This window comes from Balaenoptera ricei, chromosome 2, assembly GCF_028023285.1.
Source record: "Balaenoptera ricei isolate mBalRic1 chromosome 2, mBalRic1.hap2, whole genome shotgun sequence".
NCBI lineage: Eukaryota > Metazoa > Chordata > Mammalia > Artiodactyla > Balaenopteridae > Balaenoptera > Balaenoptera ricei.
In genome coordinates, this window is record NC_082640.1 from 4,245,267 (window position 1) to 4,261,718 (window position 16,452).

Genomic DNA, 16,452 nt, shown 5'->3' on the forward strand with positions numbered 1-16,452 from the left:
ACATAGAGCAGGGACAGAGAGAAGAAAGGATGCTAAATGTTGAGCCCCTAGCCCTCTTCCTCATCCTAGAATTTTGGTAGCCAAGTTTATATCATCCAGGTGTCAAGCATGGAAGATTCTTCTCTGGGGAATCTGACCAGCACACAGAAAAGACCCAAAGATAAGGACTTTGGTGGTTTCCTATGTAGATTGTCCAGTGAGGTTGTCCTACAGGGAGACCCAAAGGGGACAAGCTGTACCTATGAGCACAGAATTTCCAGTTGATTCTTTGATGCCCTGTTCTTAAATTTCAGCACAGCAGTGTTCCTTGGGCATCTTAGGGAAACTTCTAACATGAGAGACCAAAACAAACTGAAAAAAATCAACTTTGACTACCACCTAAAGTTGAAAGCTAAGAGATGATTATATCTATGAAACTAGAACAAACTTCTATTTAAAGACTCAGACTAAGAAAGAGTTTTTGGAAACTAAAAATATAACAGTAGAAATGAAAATTCAAAAGAGGGGCTTAGAAGACAAAGTTAAGGAAATCTGCTAAAGAGTAAAACAGAAAAGACAAACAGATGGAAAATCAGAGAAGAAAGGCATAAAAACTAGAGAATAACCCAGGAGGTTTACTTCCAAATAACAAGAGTTCCGGAAATAAGACAATAAAGAAAACACAAGAGAAGTAAAAAAAAAAAAAAAAAAAATTCTAGAATTAAGAGTTTGATTTTCCAAATGGAAAGGGGGAGTCCAGCACAAAGGATGAAACTTCTGCATCCAGACATATTCTTATAAATTTCATGACACTGGAGACAAAGAAAAACCTAAAAGCTTCCAGAGGAAAAGGCAGGTCCCACACAAAGGGCCAGGAATGGAAATGTTTGTACTTCTCAACAGCAAGAATAATTAACACAACACTGTAAATCAACTGCAATAAAAAAATATTAAAACTGAAAACAAAACAAAAAACACAGCAACAATGGAAGACAGAAGGCAATGGAGCAAAAATCCTTGAAAATTCTGGGGGAGAATTTTCTAATCAGAATTCCATAACTATTTTAGCTATCAATTAAATGGGAAGGTTGACTAAAGGCACTTTAAGACGTTCAGGGTCTCAAAAAGTTTTAATGTCCTCTTTCTAAGGAAACTATTGGAGGGTGTTTTTGACAGAAACAATGGGAGTAAACCTTGAAAGAGATCAAGTGATCTAGGAAAAAGGGGTTCACACCCCAAAAGAAGGTGAAAGGCATCCCAAGGATAATAAGGAGAGATGTCTCAGAATGACAAATGTGCACTCAGCACAGAGACACACCATCCAGACCCAAGCAGGACAGAACATTCCTGGAGAGAGGTTCAAGAAGGCACAGCTGAGGGACTACTGGATGTGTATGAATATATCGTGAGGAACTTGAGACAACCAGGGGAGAATGTGGGGCTCAACTGGTGCCAACTATATAGAAAATTAAGCACGTGTAAAAAGCAAAATTATTAATCGCACAGAAACCACAAAAAAAAAACACACAAGAAAAAAGTAATGTGAGTATGTGACATGGCTCATTGAAATTTTATTTACATGGTCATAATGCATCCAATATACGGAACCAGCCAAAATTATGATTTAACTGTTGGGAGACTGGAGGATGAGATGGATGCAGGTGCGTGTATGTGAGAGCGAAAGGAGGAATATGCACGAGAGAGCTAAACAGTCTTCACGGCAGGAAGCCCAGAGATAATGCCTAGCAGTGAAAACTCAAGCAGCAAATGAAGCACATGATTTAGAGGCAAGGAATAAATACCAAAAGATACAGTTAAAAGAGTTAAAACTAGTTGCCCTCTGAGAGCAGGACATTCAGTAAAGTGTGGAAAGGGAATTACTGGCTTTTGCGAAAAAGAAAAAAAAAAGAAAAAGATCTGTTGATCTATATACTGTAAAATCCATCCTTTACTGTGTACACTTCCCTGAATTTGGACCAATTCATAAAGTCCTGTGTCTGCCAACACATTCATGATGCAGGACAGTTCCATTGCCTGCCCCACGCCTCCCCTGTCAACCACGGAGCTGTTTTCCATCCCTATGGTTTTGCCTTTTCCAGAGCATCACTGTAGCCTTTGGAGCTGCACCTCTTGCACTTTGCATAATGGATCTGAGATTCGTCCACGACGTTGTGTGTATCAATAGTTCATTCCTTTTTATCGTGGAGCGGGACTCCTATTTATAAAAAGTAAGTCTATTTGATTAAGCTTTTTGTACTTTGATGACAGTATTACTTAACGTGGAAAAAATGATAACCAGAAAAGAGATACTAAACACATCAACTTAAACATATTTAGTTTCATTATGACTTCCCAAGGCATTCACAAGTGAAACCAGACTGCTTACGTGGTTCACTCTGTAGGCTGTGGAAGGACAGCCACGGTTCTATTGCAACTCCTTAAGTCATTACTAGAGGTTCCGCCAAAAACCAGACCTTGAATGTCCTAAGGGCCAAATTCTGGGGACAATTCACCATAGAGGAGCAGTCCTCAACCCTCACAGTGTATCGAAGTTGCCAGAAAAGATTTTACAGTTACATGAAGTCCCATCCTAGACACTGGGTTTCACTTAGTCACAGGTGGGATATAAGTCTTTGGTGGTTTTTTTGTTTGTTTGTTTTTGTTTTTAAACCTCTGCAGATGATTCTAATATGCAGCCAGGGTAGATAACCACCGGTTTAGAAGAAGCTGTCTCACATCTAAGTACATTTCCCACCTGACAAAGTGATGTAATGTTTTCCAGGATGACTGATTTCCAGGAAGATTCCTTCACACAAGGTCATGGACCCATCCCTACAGAATTCAGTATGCATTCTGAATGCTTCTGTGTCAAGAGCTGACATTTTCAAAATCACTGGAGAGGACAACCGAATTCATCACTGACGGTGGCTTTCCTTCTTGCCCCCGATTTTCTTGTTAATTTACCTGTCGTGCTACTAGGTGAACAGGAAGATTGCTTTGTTCACGGGATGACACAGTTGTTTAGGGTGGATCCGACTGTAAATGGGCTCCTCTACTGCACATAACAGAAAGGATAATGATTCATCATCTCTTCTTTGACCTGACACACTTAATGCTATTTTAACAACAAGGATCATGATTCTGACAACTCTCCAGGGCTTCCACAAATGAACCTAACCGGGTTTCAGACAGAAAAGAATTCCTGTCAAGAATCTTTTCATCCCCAGCCCTTCCTTTCCTATTTTCTCCCTCTTGGGCTTTACATTTTTTTAAAAAATAAATTTTGTTTATTTAATAGATAATTCAGGAGTCATTCATTTTTCCCTTCTAGAATTACATGTCTATTTAGAATTGGACACACCTGATACTTGTGATGAATTTCCACCCTCTGTTGCTATCTGGCTGACCAAAAGCAGACACTGAATGATTCAGTAACTCTGGATGTCTTGCCTTGAGTAAAAAAGTTAAAGTTTTTTGCACGGCTTTTTGAAATTCTCCCTTATGGACCCTATTACTTCCTTTGAGGATCTTTAATTGGTGATCACAGGTCTAGAGTGTTGAACTCCAGTTTTATGAGTTCAGATGAGCCAGGGCAGATCCACTCATAAAGCCATATGGAAATTACTTCTGGCCAGAAACAAAAGACTGATACAACATTGAGATATTGCCTTTGTTTGTTTCTTAAATGAAATCAATCTGGATGGCTGATACTTTAGAACATGGGTCCAAGGTACACCCTATGGCTGGAATCTATCTTCCAAGTTCAAAACTTAGGTTGAAATAGAAGTGGTAAGTCAGGAAACCCCATCTCATTTCCCCATCTTTGGCATTTAGAAAAGGACAGTGGGTTAACTCAGGCACGGAAAGCAAAGTGCCTAGTCTAGCAGAATTTTCTGGGTAAGCACACTTGTGTAGACAATTCCAAATGGTGATAAATGACAAAGTCAAGAATAAAGAGGTGAAAGCTCTACATGGGCCCGATTAGAGGTATGCCTTTTATACGTGGCCAGAGCCTGATAGCCTTGATCAAGCCAAAGGTCCAAGGACCAAGCTGTGTTTCCTGGCATGAAATAAATTATATTTCATAAAGTTATGAAAAACAAAAATATCTAATTAGGAGCATTTGGTTAGGTAGACTTTGATTCTAAAGTCTTTTTTTGAAACATAGATTCTATTTTTTTCTTGAAACATAGATTCTATTTTTTGTTTTCTATCTCTCTGTCCTTTGCTTGATGACTAACAATATTTATCCTGCTATAAAAGTTTCCCTCTTTGCCTGCCTCCCCTCCTGACTCCTGCTGTGGAACAGCTGGAAGAAGGACTTTGGTCCTTGTCTTCTTTGAAGAAAGAATTCAGCAAAGAGACAGTGTTTATTAGAAGCAAAGTACGTGTGGAAGAGCACACGGGCGAACTTGGCGTGAGCTGTGTGCAACTGGGGTGGCTGAGGTTGCTTATATGGGGGCAGTTTTCCGGGTTGTCTCTGGCCAATCATCTTGCTTGTGCCCACCTTTGGTCTGTCAGAGGGCAGTGGGAAACCAATTGTGGCTGCTCAGCCTGGGGCCTGTCTATCTCCTACCTCATGACCAGAAGTCAATATAAATCATTAACAGTTGTAGGAGCCTGTGTGGTCAAGGAAGAAAGTAGTCAACTGAGAAATCTAAAAGAACAGTGAAACCTACAGATTCCATCTACTGTACTCGTAACTGTCAGGTTGGAGAAGAAAAGGAATGTGGAGAAGAGAGGCACCCAACTTGTCTCATTAAAAATACAGAAGTAGGGACTTCCCTGGTGGCGCAGTGGTTAAGAATCCGCCTGCCAATGCAGGGGACACAGGTTTGAGCCCTGGTCCGGGAAGATCCCCCATGCTGCAGAGCAACTAAGCCCGTGCGCCACAACTACTGAGCGTGCACTCTAGAGCCCGCGCCACAACTACTGAGCCCACGTGCTGCAACTACTGAAGCCCGCGCACCTAGAGCCCGTGCTCCGCAACAAAAGAAGCCACCGCAATGAGAAGGCTGCGCACCGCAACGAAGAGTAGCCCCTGCTCGCCACAACTAAAGAAAGCCTGCGTGCAGCAACGAAGACCCAACGCAGCCAAAAATAAAACAAATAAAATAAATTTATTAAAAAAAAAATACAGAAGTATACCCTCGCTCTTTGTGCTCCCAGGTCCCCAATAATCTATTCTTAGTTTAAATTTGGAAGTTTCCATTTTAGACTCCAATCCTATCTTTGATGCTTCGGAAGTTGGCTTAACCTTTACTATGGTGTCCACTGGTTATTCGATTCAAGGCTTCCTTTCAATAGACCCTAAGTAAACTCCATGAAGCCAAAGCTCTCGTCTGATTTTGCATCTCACGATGCTTGGCTCATAGAATATGCTCAGTAAGTATCTGCTGAAGGGATGGAGAGGGAAAGGACTGGATTAAGTCCAAGCTGATTAACATGACACACTAAAGATGGGCCCGGCTTTGTTATTGGTCACCCCCTACCCTAGGGACTTCACCTGAAGACCTCTAGGTGGCTTCCAGGATGCCGTGTCACACCTTGATGGCTGCACACACTTTAGACCCTCTACTGGACATGACCTTCTCCTCCTAACTCACTTGGTAAAATCTTAGGCACCATTTAAAACGCTTCCTGGATGCTGACATCCCTAAGTCAGTGTTAATCCGTCTTCCCTTTATGCTGCTGTACCTTGGACACATACGTGCTGAGCTGTCTTTTCATTCACTTGATATTTTACTGCTCAAGGTTTCAGTTTATGGTTTACACATGAGCTCCTCACAGGCAGACACGGTGAGTGGCTTCAACATCTCTGCATCCCTCTAGCAGACATGCTTTCACATCCATCCATTCATTGTTCACGCTGAGGACTGTTCTAGGCCTTGAGAACACCACCGTTCACAAAACAGATTAAAACCCTTGCCCTCGTGGAGCTTATAGTCTAATTGTGGGAGAATGACAACAAAGGAAATTAATAAATAAAACTCATAAAAGAGTTACGGGGAAAAAGTCAGGGAAGGAAGAGAGAACGTGCGTTTGTGTGTGTGCGCGCGTGCACGTATACCAAGGAGAATATCTGAGGGAAAGTTCCTAGCACAGGAGCTGCAAGTGCAAAGGCCCCGAGGTGGGCATGCATCTACTGTCTGGAACACTCATAGGACAGCAAGGAAGTAAGAGGCAGGAAGAGAATGAGCAAAGGGAAATGGAGTACGAGATACAGTCAAACATAAGGAGGGGGTGGGGATGTGGATGGTCAGACCATACAGGGCCGTGTAGGCCACTAGAAGGACTTTGATTTTCACTCTGAGGGAAAGAGAAGCCACCTGATGGATCCGAACAAAGGAGTGATGAGATCCAGCTCACAGTGTGACAGGGTCGTGAATTGAGACCAGACTTGAAGGAAGCAAAGCTGGAAGCAAGGATACAAGTTAGGAGGCTATTTATTGCACTAATCTCGGGAGGAGATGACGGTGTCTCAGACCAAACGGATAGCAGAGGATGCGTGAGAAGTGGGGAGATTCTTGATATATTCTGAAGAGACAGACAACAGCATTTGGATGTGGAATGTAAGGGGAAAAGAACAGTCAAGGACGAGTCCATGTTCCAGGGCTGAAGGTCTTGGGACTGAGAGACGAAGAGGTATGGATGGAGAGATGGAAGACGGAAAGGGGCAGGTCAGGGATGGCGGGAGTTGGGAGGTCAAACTTGAGAAGTCCATGAGACACCTCAGTGATGATATTGCCCAGACAGTAGGACATATGGGTCTGGGATTCAGAGGAGAGACCAGCAAAGAAATGCTATTTAAACGTCCGACGTCGAATGGAATCACCAAAGGAGGGAGTGTGGATAGAGGAGAGAAGACAAAGGACAGCCCTGGTCTCTCCAAGATGTCACACTGATGATGAAGAGCCAGCCAAGGAGACAACGGAGCTGCTAATCGGACAGAAGAAACCCAGAAAAGTGTGGCTCTAGAAACCAAGCAAATGAAGTATTTAAAAGAGGATGGAGTAGTCCGCCATGTCGATTAGGAGGAGGGCTGAAGATCCCCTCCTGGATTTATCAACGTGAAGGTCACTGGTGATCTGACGTGACTAGTTTGGGGTAAGTGATGGGGAGGTAACTGGAGTAGGTTCAAGAGACTCAGGAGAGAGCAAGTACACACAACTTGTTCAAGGAGAGTTGCTATAAAGAGAAGAAGGAAAACGGGACAGCTAGAGGGGCATATGAGGTCAAATTTTGCCAAAGGGGTAACAACTCCATTTTTATATGCTGATGGTGTTTCCATTAGAAGGAGAAATACTGCCGAGGAGAGAGGGCAGGGCTGTGATAGCTGTGTTGGTGTGGGGATGGGGAAATGGGATCTAGCACCCAGGTAGGGGGTTGGTCATTGCTCACAGTAACAGGAGAAAAGGCAGAGCATTCAGGCAAATACACAAGGCGGGATGGGTGTGGTGGTGGGATCGCTTGGACTGTCTCCTCTGTTTGCCTCTGTTTTCTCAATGAATAGGAAGCAAGTTCCCGGGAGAGCTCGAGAGGAGAAGCGTTTGATGAGAGAGGAAATGGTGTGAAAGCCTTTTAGAAGAGTAGAAAAGTGCATGGAAGAGGCATACAGAGTATGATTTCTGGGCAGCATTGAGGGCCAGCTGATCATGAATTTAGGGTGAGATCCGTCAGCAGGGGTTTGGCCAAGTTCAGCTTACGGATGAAGGTGTAAGAACAGAGAGCTGACGATGTGCCGAGCAAATACGACAAATACTGACTGAATCCGATCGAACTGAACGGAACTTTCTTCCTGTCACCACAGAGACTTCAGAAGCGAGTTTCCTCTTGGGATCACATGCCTGTCCCACCCAGGTTTCATCACCTTCACAACAAAAATCCACAAAACCCAGAATTCTGAAATACTCACCGCCCTTCGAATCTGTGTTTTAAAAAATCGAACAATGCTTTTTGCATCATATCTGTGACCTGCAATTGAGTAAGCAATAAGAGACAATAAAATATTACTAATTATGATAAAACAATTTTACTACCTTTAAGAATGTCTGAACACCTGGGCTTTCCACTGGGAAAAAGTAGCATGTGGGGTTGCCCCTGTTTTCCGTCGCTGAGCTCTGATACAGTAACAATCAAAAAGACAAAGATCCCCAAACTCACTCTCAGAGTGACAATTAATGATATTGCAAGGGGTTTCAGTCATTCTGCATGTGCTACTCTCTCTCCAGATTGAGTCAACTGTAGCTCACAAGGCAACAGCCAAGAAAACAAAATAGAACAGAACAAGTAGCAATGTACCCTGTGGCTTGAAAACAACATGCTTTGCTGCCCCAGCTCTTTTCTAAGTTCAAGAGTCAGGAGAGGGAGGTGGAGTTGCAAAGCAGTTCAGCATGCAAGGTCAAGGGTACTCCAGAGGGCAGCTACCTACCTCGTACCCCTTCAGAGAGGGGCCCACCAGGACCACAGGTCGCATAGAAGGGACCACGTCATAAGGAGAGGTGTGCTCTGTCTGCAGAGAGAGAGGAGATGCCTTCAGATGGTTAAAAGGCAGCAGCAACTCAAATATTTTATGTATAACCTGTACTGTCTCAACTCTGCTATACGAGGCACTACCTTTCCAGACATTTCCTTTTTTTTTTTTTTTTTTTCACTTGCCTCTTTTTCTAAATAAACCCAATCCGAGACTGGGTGGGTTTATTTCCCTCACGTTTCGAAGTGATTGAGTTCTCTACAGTTTTCTGGCTCTCCTTAAAAAACGCTCCTGACGTTCCTAAAGCAGGAAGGGCTGCTTTTGAACAGAAGCTAGTTGGTAGAACAGACAGAAACATGCCTCATGCAGGAGAGGTGCTTTTAGGCTTGACTGGAGGTTAATATTGCTTTTCAGATGGCATTTGAGTTTTCTCAAGAGTCGAGCGATCAGACCTCACGTGGTTAATTACAAAGAAAAGAATCTGGTTCTTAGATGTTGGTCTTACCTGGATAAAACCTCATTTCAAAACATTACCAAATACTTGACAGTTTCTATTTTGCTGTGAGAGTTTAGATGAGCCCGCGTGCTTGTTCCAGTAGACGGAATCACGATCACTATTCACAGCTGAGGGATTCACATTTTGAGATTTTTGGAACTTAAACACTCACAATGTAAGGTTTATGTGCCTTGGAGGGAAGGTGGTTCACGTGTGTGTGATAATATATCCAAGCAGGCCTCCGTGGCCTCAAAAGCTTCACTGTCATCTTGCACATCTCATATACTTCTTAAGAACCGTTTAGGAGGTTCTGTTACATAACTAATTCATGCCCTCCCACAATAATTTATTTCTTTTTTAGAAGAGCAGGGGGAGGACCAAATTTTGTAGCAATTTCTAAAACTTGCAACAATTTTCAGCTCTCCTGCTTCCAATAAAATAATGAAAATAAAGCTTTTTCCAAAGATTAGATAACTCATTTGTTTGATGATCTTAAAATCCGCTATTTTAATAGAAATGTTAAAGTGACCCAAAAAATGACTTTTTTTTTAATGTAGAAGAAAGAGCTATGGCCTGAGACACTGGGATAAACAAATCATGGTGACAGGAATGTTCCTGCATTGAGGAGTGTCTGAAAAAATATATATTTTAAGAATCACACAGACCCAGAGAAAAATCTCCAAACTATTTGAAGAATTTGATACACATCGCAAATGTGAATGTCATTATTGCACCAGGCTGGTGCTCAAGAACACGTCACTGATGCTTAAAATGGCCCTTTAAGAACTTTCTGACTTTGATCGAATTTAACTTGCTGGGGGGAAGGGGGAGGGGATGAAAAAGCATTTCAAATTCAAAAGGTTCCATCTGAGCTTTTGCCAATAGTCACAGACAATCTAATCCGAGGCGAGAAAATATTACTGTGACTGTGCTGTCAGATTTTACTGCTGAAAACTTTAGTGTTCAAAATGAATTTTAATAGACACAATCAAGGTAGAATACATTTTTAAACAGAAGAAGAAAAAAAAAACCAAGACAAACATAATACAGTGACAGCACAAATGCCACACAAGCACCACTCTAAAAGCAACCTAAAACATGGAAAACAATCTTATCATTGCATCTCAGGTTGTTTCTTTTGGTTTCTGAACTCTACATTGAAGCTGACCACATCATCAATAACATAAGAAGAATGAATACCAGTGCCGAAGGCATCATAAGCATATTCATGAAATGATTACATTAAATTAATTCATCAAATTAATTCATGAAATTATTGCATTTATACCACCTGGGATCATGTTGAAAGTGTTTAGAAACCAAGTCCTTATAACTATGCAGTCTAAGAATACCTTTTCCACTGTTATAAGTTGCACGCATTTTAGGAACAGCTCCCAAGAAATTTTATTTCAAGTCTTTAAATATGCAGTGGCCCAGTATTGGACAGGTCTTGGGTTCCTTCGATATGTGACTGCAAACTAGCAAAGTGTCACCCATGCTGGTAATCAATCAGCCTCTTTATCAGTAGGGTAGCAGAAATTACCTTATTTGATGGAATATTGGTACTTTGTGCTCTATGGGTCATGACACCATCCTTTTTATCTATCCTTTCCTGCTAAGTGTAATGTGTTCCAATTATTTAGTGGAAGAACTACGATAAACAGTTTTCAAATTTTGGAATTTAAGAGTCAGCAAACTTCAAAAACCTATCAACGAACGTGGTTTTCGTTCCTGTCGCTGTTCTGTAAAGCCCAGAGCAGCCGAGCAATGCTGAGTTTCTAGGTTTCTGCTGCTCTGAACACTGTTAGTCATGTGGCTGCACGTTTTAGCCGTGACAAGAAGACAGGACCACAGAAATGGACCCACTGTCGTGGATGGACATCCAGCTGGGGCTCTCGGTGTTCACACAAAAATCCAGGTGTCTCAGTTTGTGCCTGGAGTGGCTAGGTCTTCCATGATGAAAGCAACCATAATTTACTTAAAAAAAAAAAACCCGAAACACAGTTCAGCATCTGACACCTCACTGATGACTCAGAGTTCCTCCACAGGGCAGAATCCTTGTGCACAGAGAAGAGCTCAGGGCGTGGACAGCTGAAGGGGGAGTAGATTCCACTCCACCCCTGCGTGCCATGAGAGGTTGTGCCGGACTTGCTGACGTCACAAAGAATAACTCTAAAAAGACAGCACAGCACAGCACAGCGGGCGGTGGGCAGTGGTGTGTAAAAGAAGGGAAGGAAAGAAGGGGATTGTAGGGGAGGTATCCTTAGAAAATAGTGCTTTGGAGCTACAAAATGTGCTGGAGGAAACAGACTTTGGAATCCGTGGAGCACAGCAATACCCCAGTTTCCAGTCAGGAGACAAAGAACATCACTGGGTAGCATCTTGGTCAGCCAGTGGCAAAGGCTCTACGCATAGCCACCGCGCCGCCGTCTGATGGGGGACGCTGAGGTCTGAGTAACATCGGGAGAGGGTTTATATATGACAATAGGAGAAACTCACAGTAAACCGCCAAAACAAGCCTGCAGTTTCCCACTGGTCTTGTTCATCGGCAGATTTTGCACCTAGTGCGTCAGAAGTCTAAATGCTGACTAAATTAAAAATTGAAGAATTGAAAAAAATGTTTTAGTACAAGCTATGTATCTGGATATCATAAATCAGAATCTAATGATGGTTTTAATAGGCTTGATGATCAGTTAAATTTCTGCAGAAAAGAGAGACAGAGACAGAAGCATGCACAAGAGAGGTGCATTTCATGGAGGTGTCAGCGTTTGACGTTCCTTGAATGTTGGAACGAATGCCCTTGGGGGGTAGATATTATTCCATCAAAAAGGCTAAGTACTGCAATGGTGCTTTCACAGGTCACTCACTGAATTTAGTTGGTTGGAAAATGCATGGACTCAGTTAGCGGCTTGGTAGGTTCTTTTCATAGGACAGAACTGATTGTATTGAATAAAACTGTGGGATTGAATGCTAATGATGCCAGGGGCAGGATAAACACAGCTTATGTCAATGTGAACTTACCGATTTCTGCTTCTGCTTAGCTACAGCAGCATGGAAAAGAAACAAAGAATAACAAAGCATGCATGTTATTGGCTTTATCAAGGACGCAGACAGTCCACAGGACTAGAAATGTGACGTAGTGCAGTCGAGCACGTGGACAGACGCAAGCTTGGAAGTTCATGTTACCTTCTTAAAGAAGGGCATTCTTTTCTCTTTGGAGTGGGGTGACGTTACACTGTTTGCACTGGGTTTAGGGGAGCGGTGGTTTGCTGGAATATCATTGTCTTCTGCATCTAAGCCAGTTGCATCTATGTCTATAGCTATATACAGACAAACAATTCAAAAATCATCAGGTAGACAGGAGAGGAAAAATCGGTTATCAAAAAAATAAAACGAAAAGCAAACAAAACTAACCACAGTCAGAGATCTATCATGAGTGCTCAACACAGTAAACAAAGTAAAATTTCAAGGTAAAGCACATGAAGAACGTAATCAAATCAAACAGAAAGATGCTCTCATAATATCTGTGTGCTTGGACACATCAGTTTCATGCTAAATCTCTCGAGTAAGATTTTTCAGAGAAACGAGTTTTTAATTTGTAGTTTTGTTTCAAATATAATATTGATATTTTCCAAATCAACTGTCTATGAGTAACAGGACAGAACACCTTCACTTCTTCCCAGAGCTTAAACCAGCTTTCAGATAATCAGCAACTACATGGGAAACCTTTATCACATTGTGCCTCTGATTTCTTATTGCGCTCGGTTTTGTGTGAAAATAAGGGCAGTGTGAAAAGGTTCACCGAAATTACAACAGGCACTTGAGGGAAAGAGAGAATAGAAAATCCTAAACCCAGCAACACAAAGAAGTTATACACAAGGCAAATGATTCTGGAGGGACCAGGATGGACCAGATTAAAATGATTTCACGATAATGTGGGCACCTCCGAGGCAGGCCTGATTGAAGACTAATTAGAAACCACTGGATCCAATGATGTCCAAATGAAATGAATCTTATACAACGACCTAAGGCGCCTCCCGATGATGTTATATAAACTCACTGGGTTTACATGAGAGGCAGTGAGAAGGGCAGGCAGACCCGAGAGAATATGCCACCGACCTCCTCATCTGGAGAATGAGGGGTTTAGATTTGTGGTTCCACGTGTTTTCAACTTTATAACTCACGGGCCCTGAAAACAGAGCACTGGAGAATTAAGTCTCCAATGAAAAAAGATCCAGCATCTCACTGTGAGGTTTATACAGTGCATCCACACGTGATCAGTAGAGAATTTGATACTCGGTAGAATCAGAGCTGGAAGGCATTTGAGAAAATCAACTGCAACTCTCTTATTTTTCAAGATTGAAAAGAAATTCTCAGAGTTGAAGGGACTTGTTTTTGGTGAAAACTTGGAATCTAGCTCTTCTGCCTCTGTGATGCTGTACGACTCTCCGGCCGAGGTCCTGCCGCAATCCCGGTGCCCTCATCCAATTCCCTAAGCTTCCCAAGTGGGCTCGTGTCCTCAGTGTCAGGATTCAGGAAGATATTACAGAGCTGAGCTCACTAGAAAATTATTGTGTCCTTTAGGTGAGGTCAAGTAGAAGAAGAAAAGAAGAAATCTACTCGTCCCAGGAAAGCATCATATCACACATGTAGCTCTCTTTAACAAAAACCACAGTACATTGAGACTTAAGGACCAAATGACTATTGTGAAAGGACGGACGGCTCAGAGTTGCAAAACCTTAGTTTCCATTCCCTGTGAAACATAAGCTGCCCTGGTGCTCATGACAGCCGCCCCGAACCTTTCCAAATGACTGGAGATCATCTGACAGGCATCACGTTATTTTTCAGTGTTGAAGTTATTACGGATATTAGATGATTCACTCAGCCTTTCGAAAACTAGGCTCTCCTGTTGAATTGTTCCTCTTCGTTTGATTAGGTCGAAACGCTGGGATGGAGCGAACACCTGACATTGTTAGCACAGTGTTGCAAATGTCAGCTCTTGCTTGCATGAAGACGAGGTAAGGACGCTTTTCCTCCAGTGACAGTCATAACAGAATGAGTTCATTTCAGGTATATAGTTAGGCATACCTGGCAAATATGCCTTTCTCCTTGCCCCATCTATGCCTTTGCATAAGCTAAGAGGTTCAGCACGTGTTGTACAGTGGAGACATTATGAAATGTGCCCAGTGGTTTGAACTGATGCTGACTTGTATACCACCCGATGATGCTTTTCCTTGAATCCCAATTTAGGGAGCATGTTATTCATGTCTTCCTGGATAAGATGGAGAGGATCTGGCTCAGTTCTTCATTATTCCTATTGTATGCCTTAAGCCAAATCAAACAAGTTTCCCTTTTGGTGGTCAATTCCCACATGCTCCTACCTTTCTAGTCTTTTATGGGGCTTATAAAGGCCACATTCAAGGGACAGTCCCCTTGAGAGCCTCTCTGAAATTGAGGATACCTAATGGCCTGTCAGCGTTGACAGGACCCTGGGATGGCAAAGTTCATGAACTGAATTTTATGATTTGTCCATTGGGTTTTTTATTTAAAGGAAGAGTGGAAACGCGTAATAAGTTGAGCTGCGCCATTGCCCAGATATTTGGCTGCCCCCTCACAAAGCCTGAGTCAGGTTTGAAACTTACCTGTATTTGGACACAAGGGCTCAAAATCCCAAACTGAGGACTTTGCAATTTACTAGTCCTGATTTTGGTTAACTGAAATCTAAAAGCATCTGGGTTTGCCCCGAGACACAGAATCCTAAAACATTTGGCTACTTTCAGAACACGTTAAAGAAGTTTACTATGCGTTAAGAAGCACCTTCAACTCTTTTCATAGTTCTGTATACTTTATTAGGCTCAGATGGTTCTCCTTATACTGAGAGATGTGAGATTTTCCCCTTTCTAATTTCATACTTGCATTGGCATACCTTGGCAAACCTTATTAGTATTTACTTGGGAAAAACTGCTTCCTTTAAAAAATAGCTTCTTTTCTTCACTAGCACGCTTCAGTTTAAAAATTATTTATTTATTTATTTATCTGGGCAGAGACCCTTGGGAACATTTTTTGAACTCTAAATTTAAACGTAATCTTAGACAGTTGGGTCGAGTTGAGTGGCATCCTGGGGCAGTGCGTGCGGACACATGTGTAGGTATGGGGCATGCGCTGTGCAACCAGCTACTACCTCACTCCCCAGGGGTGAGGTGGAAATTTTTCCTTTTCCACATCCTGGAGAACCTCCAATTACATTTACTCCGGGCAAATGCTTCTGTTCTTTAGTCTCGCAATGAGTGAGGTGAATCGTAGGTAGGGCCTCGGGAAACAAAGATGATAATGATAATCGGAGGCCATCCACATTTGATAGATTAGGCAGGTTTCCCTGCAGGCGGGATGGAGGACTCTCTCTGTAGAATTTTCTGATGTCTTCAGTTAAGTAAGTTGTAGTATTGATACGAAAGTTATAGCAGGAGCCTGATGGACCTATTATACATTTTGCAGTTGGTTAATATTTCCTGTTCACTTAGTCACAGTGTTTTCTACTCTTGGGATTCAGAAAAGTGATTCCAAAGTCCTGTGTCTGTATAAAACTCAGGGAGTAAAGTTTACAATCTCCTTTTTTTCTTTACACTGTGTTTTTTATTTTTTTTACCAAGTAAAAATGTCAACACTTCCACATTGTAAGGCAAAGATGATGGAGAGATTGTTTTCCGAAAACAAAAATTATCCATGTTTTAAAGAATATAATTCGTAGTTAACTTGTCTTTTTTTAAATTGAAGTATAGTTGGTTTACTATGTTGTGTTAATTTCTGCTGTACAGCAAAGTGATTCCGATATATATATATATATATATATATCTCCTCTTTTATATTCTTTTCCACTATGGTTGATCTCAGGACATTGAATAAAAAATCATCTGTATTATATGAAACTCTTAATTGAACTTGATGTTTAGGAATGACTAACATCTGGCTACAAAAATGAAATGTTATTTTCCAAACACACTAACTTATCCTTCAAGCTGCACGTGCCAGGTCTCATTATGTGGCCGAAACGATGAGAAGGCCACATTTCGCTTAAAGGGAATGGAAAACCCCTCCTGGGTGACGGAAGTGGGGTTGACAATCTGGGGGTGGAGCTGCTACTTTATCACAATGTGAACTGGCATTTTCCCATTTCTGGAGCCTCGTGACAGTCCTCAGGACTCTCCGGGACAGTTTTGAAGACATAGAGGAAGAGTATAAGGTTTGTATCATAATCCCTGCAACTCCACCCATTTGAGAAGGAGCAGAGATAAGCCCCCTTTCACCTGGGCATTCAGGGAATATCTACTCACCAGCCATCAAGAGAAGACATCAACCTCACATCATACCTAAAGGATCTCGATGCTTCATTTCAAACATACTATTTTACTTAATTTTGGGCAACTCAGAATTATTGCTAGTTGTAACTACATGGTTTTGGAAATCAGGATGCCTTCTAAAACTATTTCTTATTGTGCTCAGATTT

At 42.0% G+C, this 16,452-nt stretch overlaps 1 protein-coding gene across 2 annotated transcripts in view; it reads right to left on the reverse strand.

Annotated features, from left to right (window-relative positions):
- Positions 1-16,452, reverse strand: part of CACNB2 (calcium voltage-gated channel auxiliary subunit beta 2) — a 146,478-nt gene that overhangs the window by 28,328 nt on the left and 101,698 nt on the right. The window contains exons 6-8 of one of the 2 annotated variants that reach the window (XM_059909959.1): positions 11,970-11,989; positions 8,411-8,491; positions 7,895-7,953 (exon numbers count right to left, since the gene is read on the reverse strand). In XM_059909959.1, coding sequence (XP_059765942.1) covers positions 7,895-7,953; positions 8,411-8,491; positions 11,970-11,989 — 160 coding nt within the window. Of the gene's footprint in view, positions 1-7,894; positions 7,954-8,410; positions 8,492-11,969; positions 11,990-12,134; positions 12,269-16,452 lie in introns of both variants that reach the window. The other variant, XM_059909968.1, reaches the window with a different exon arrangement.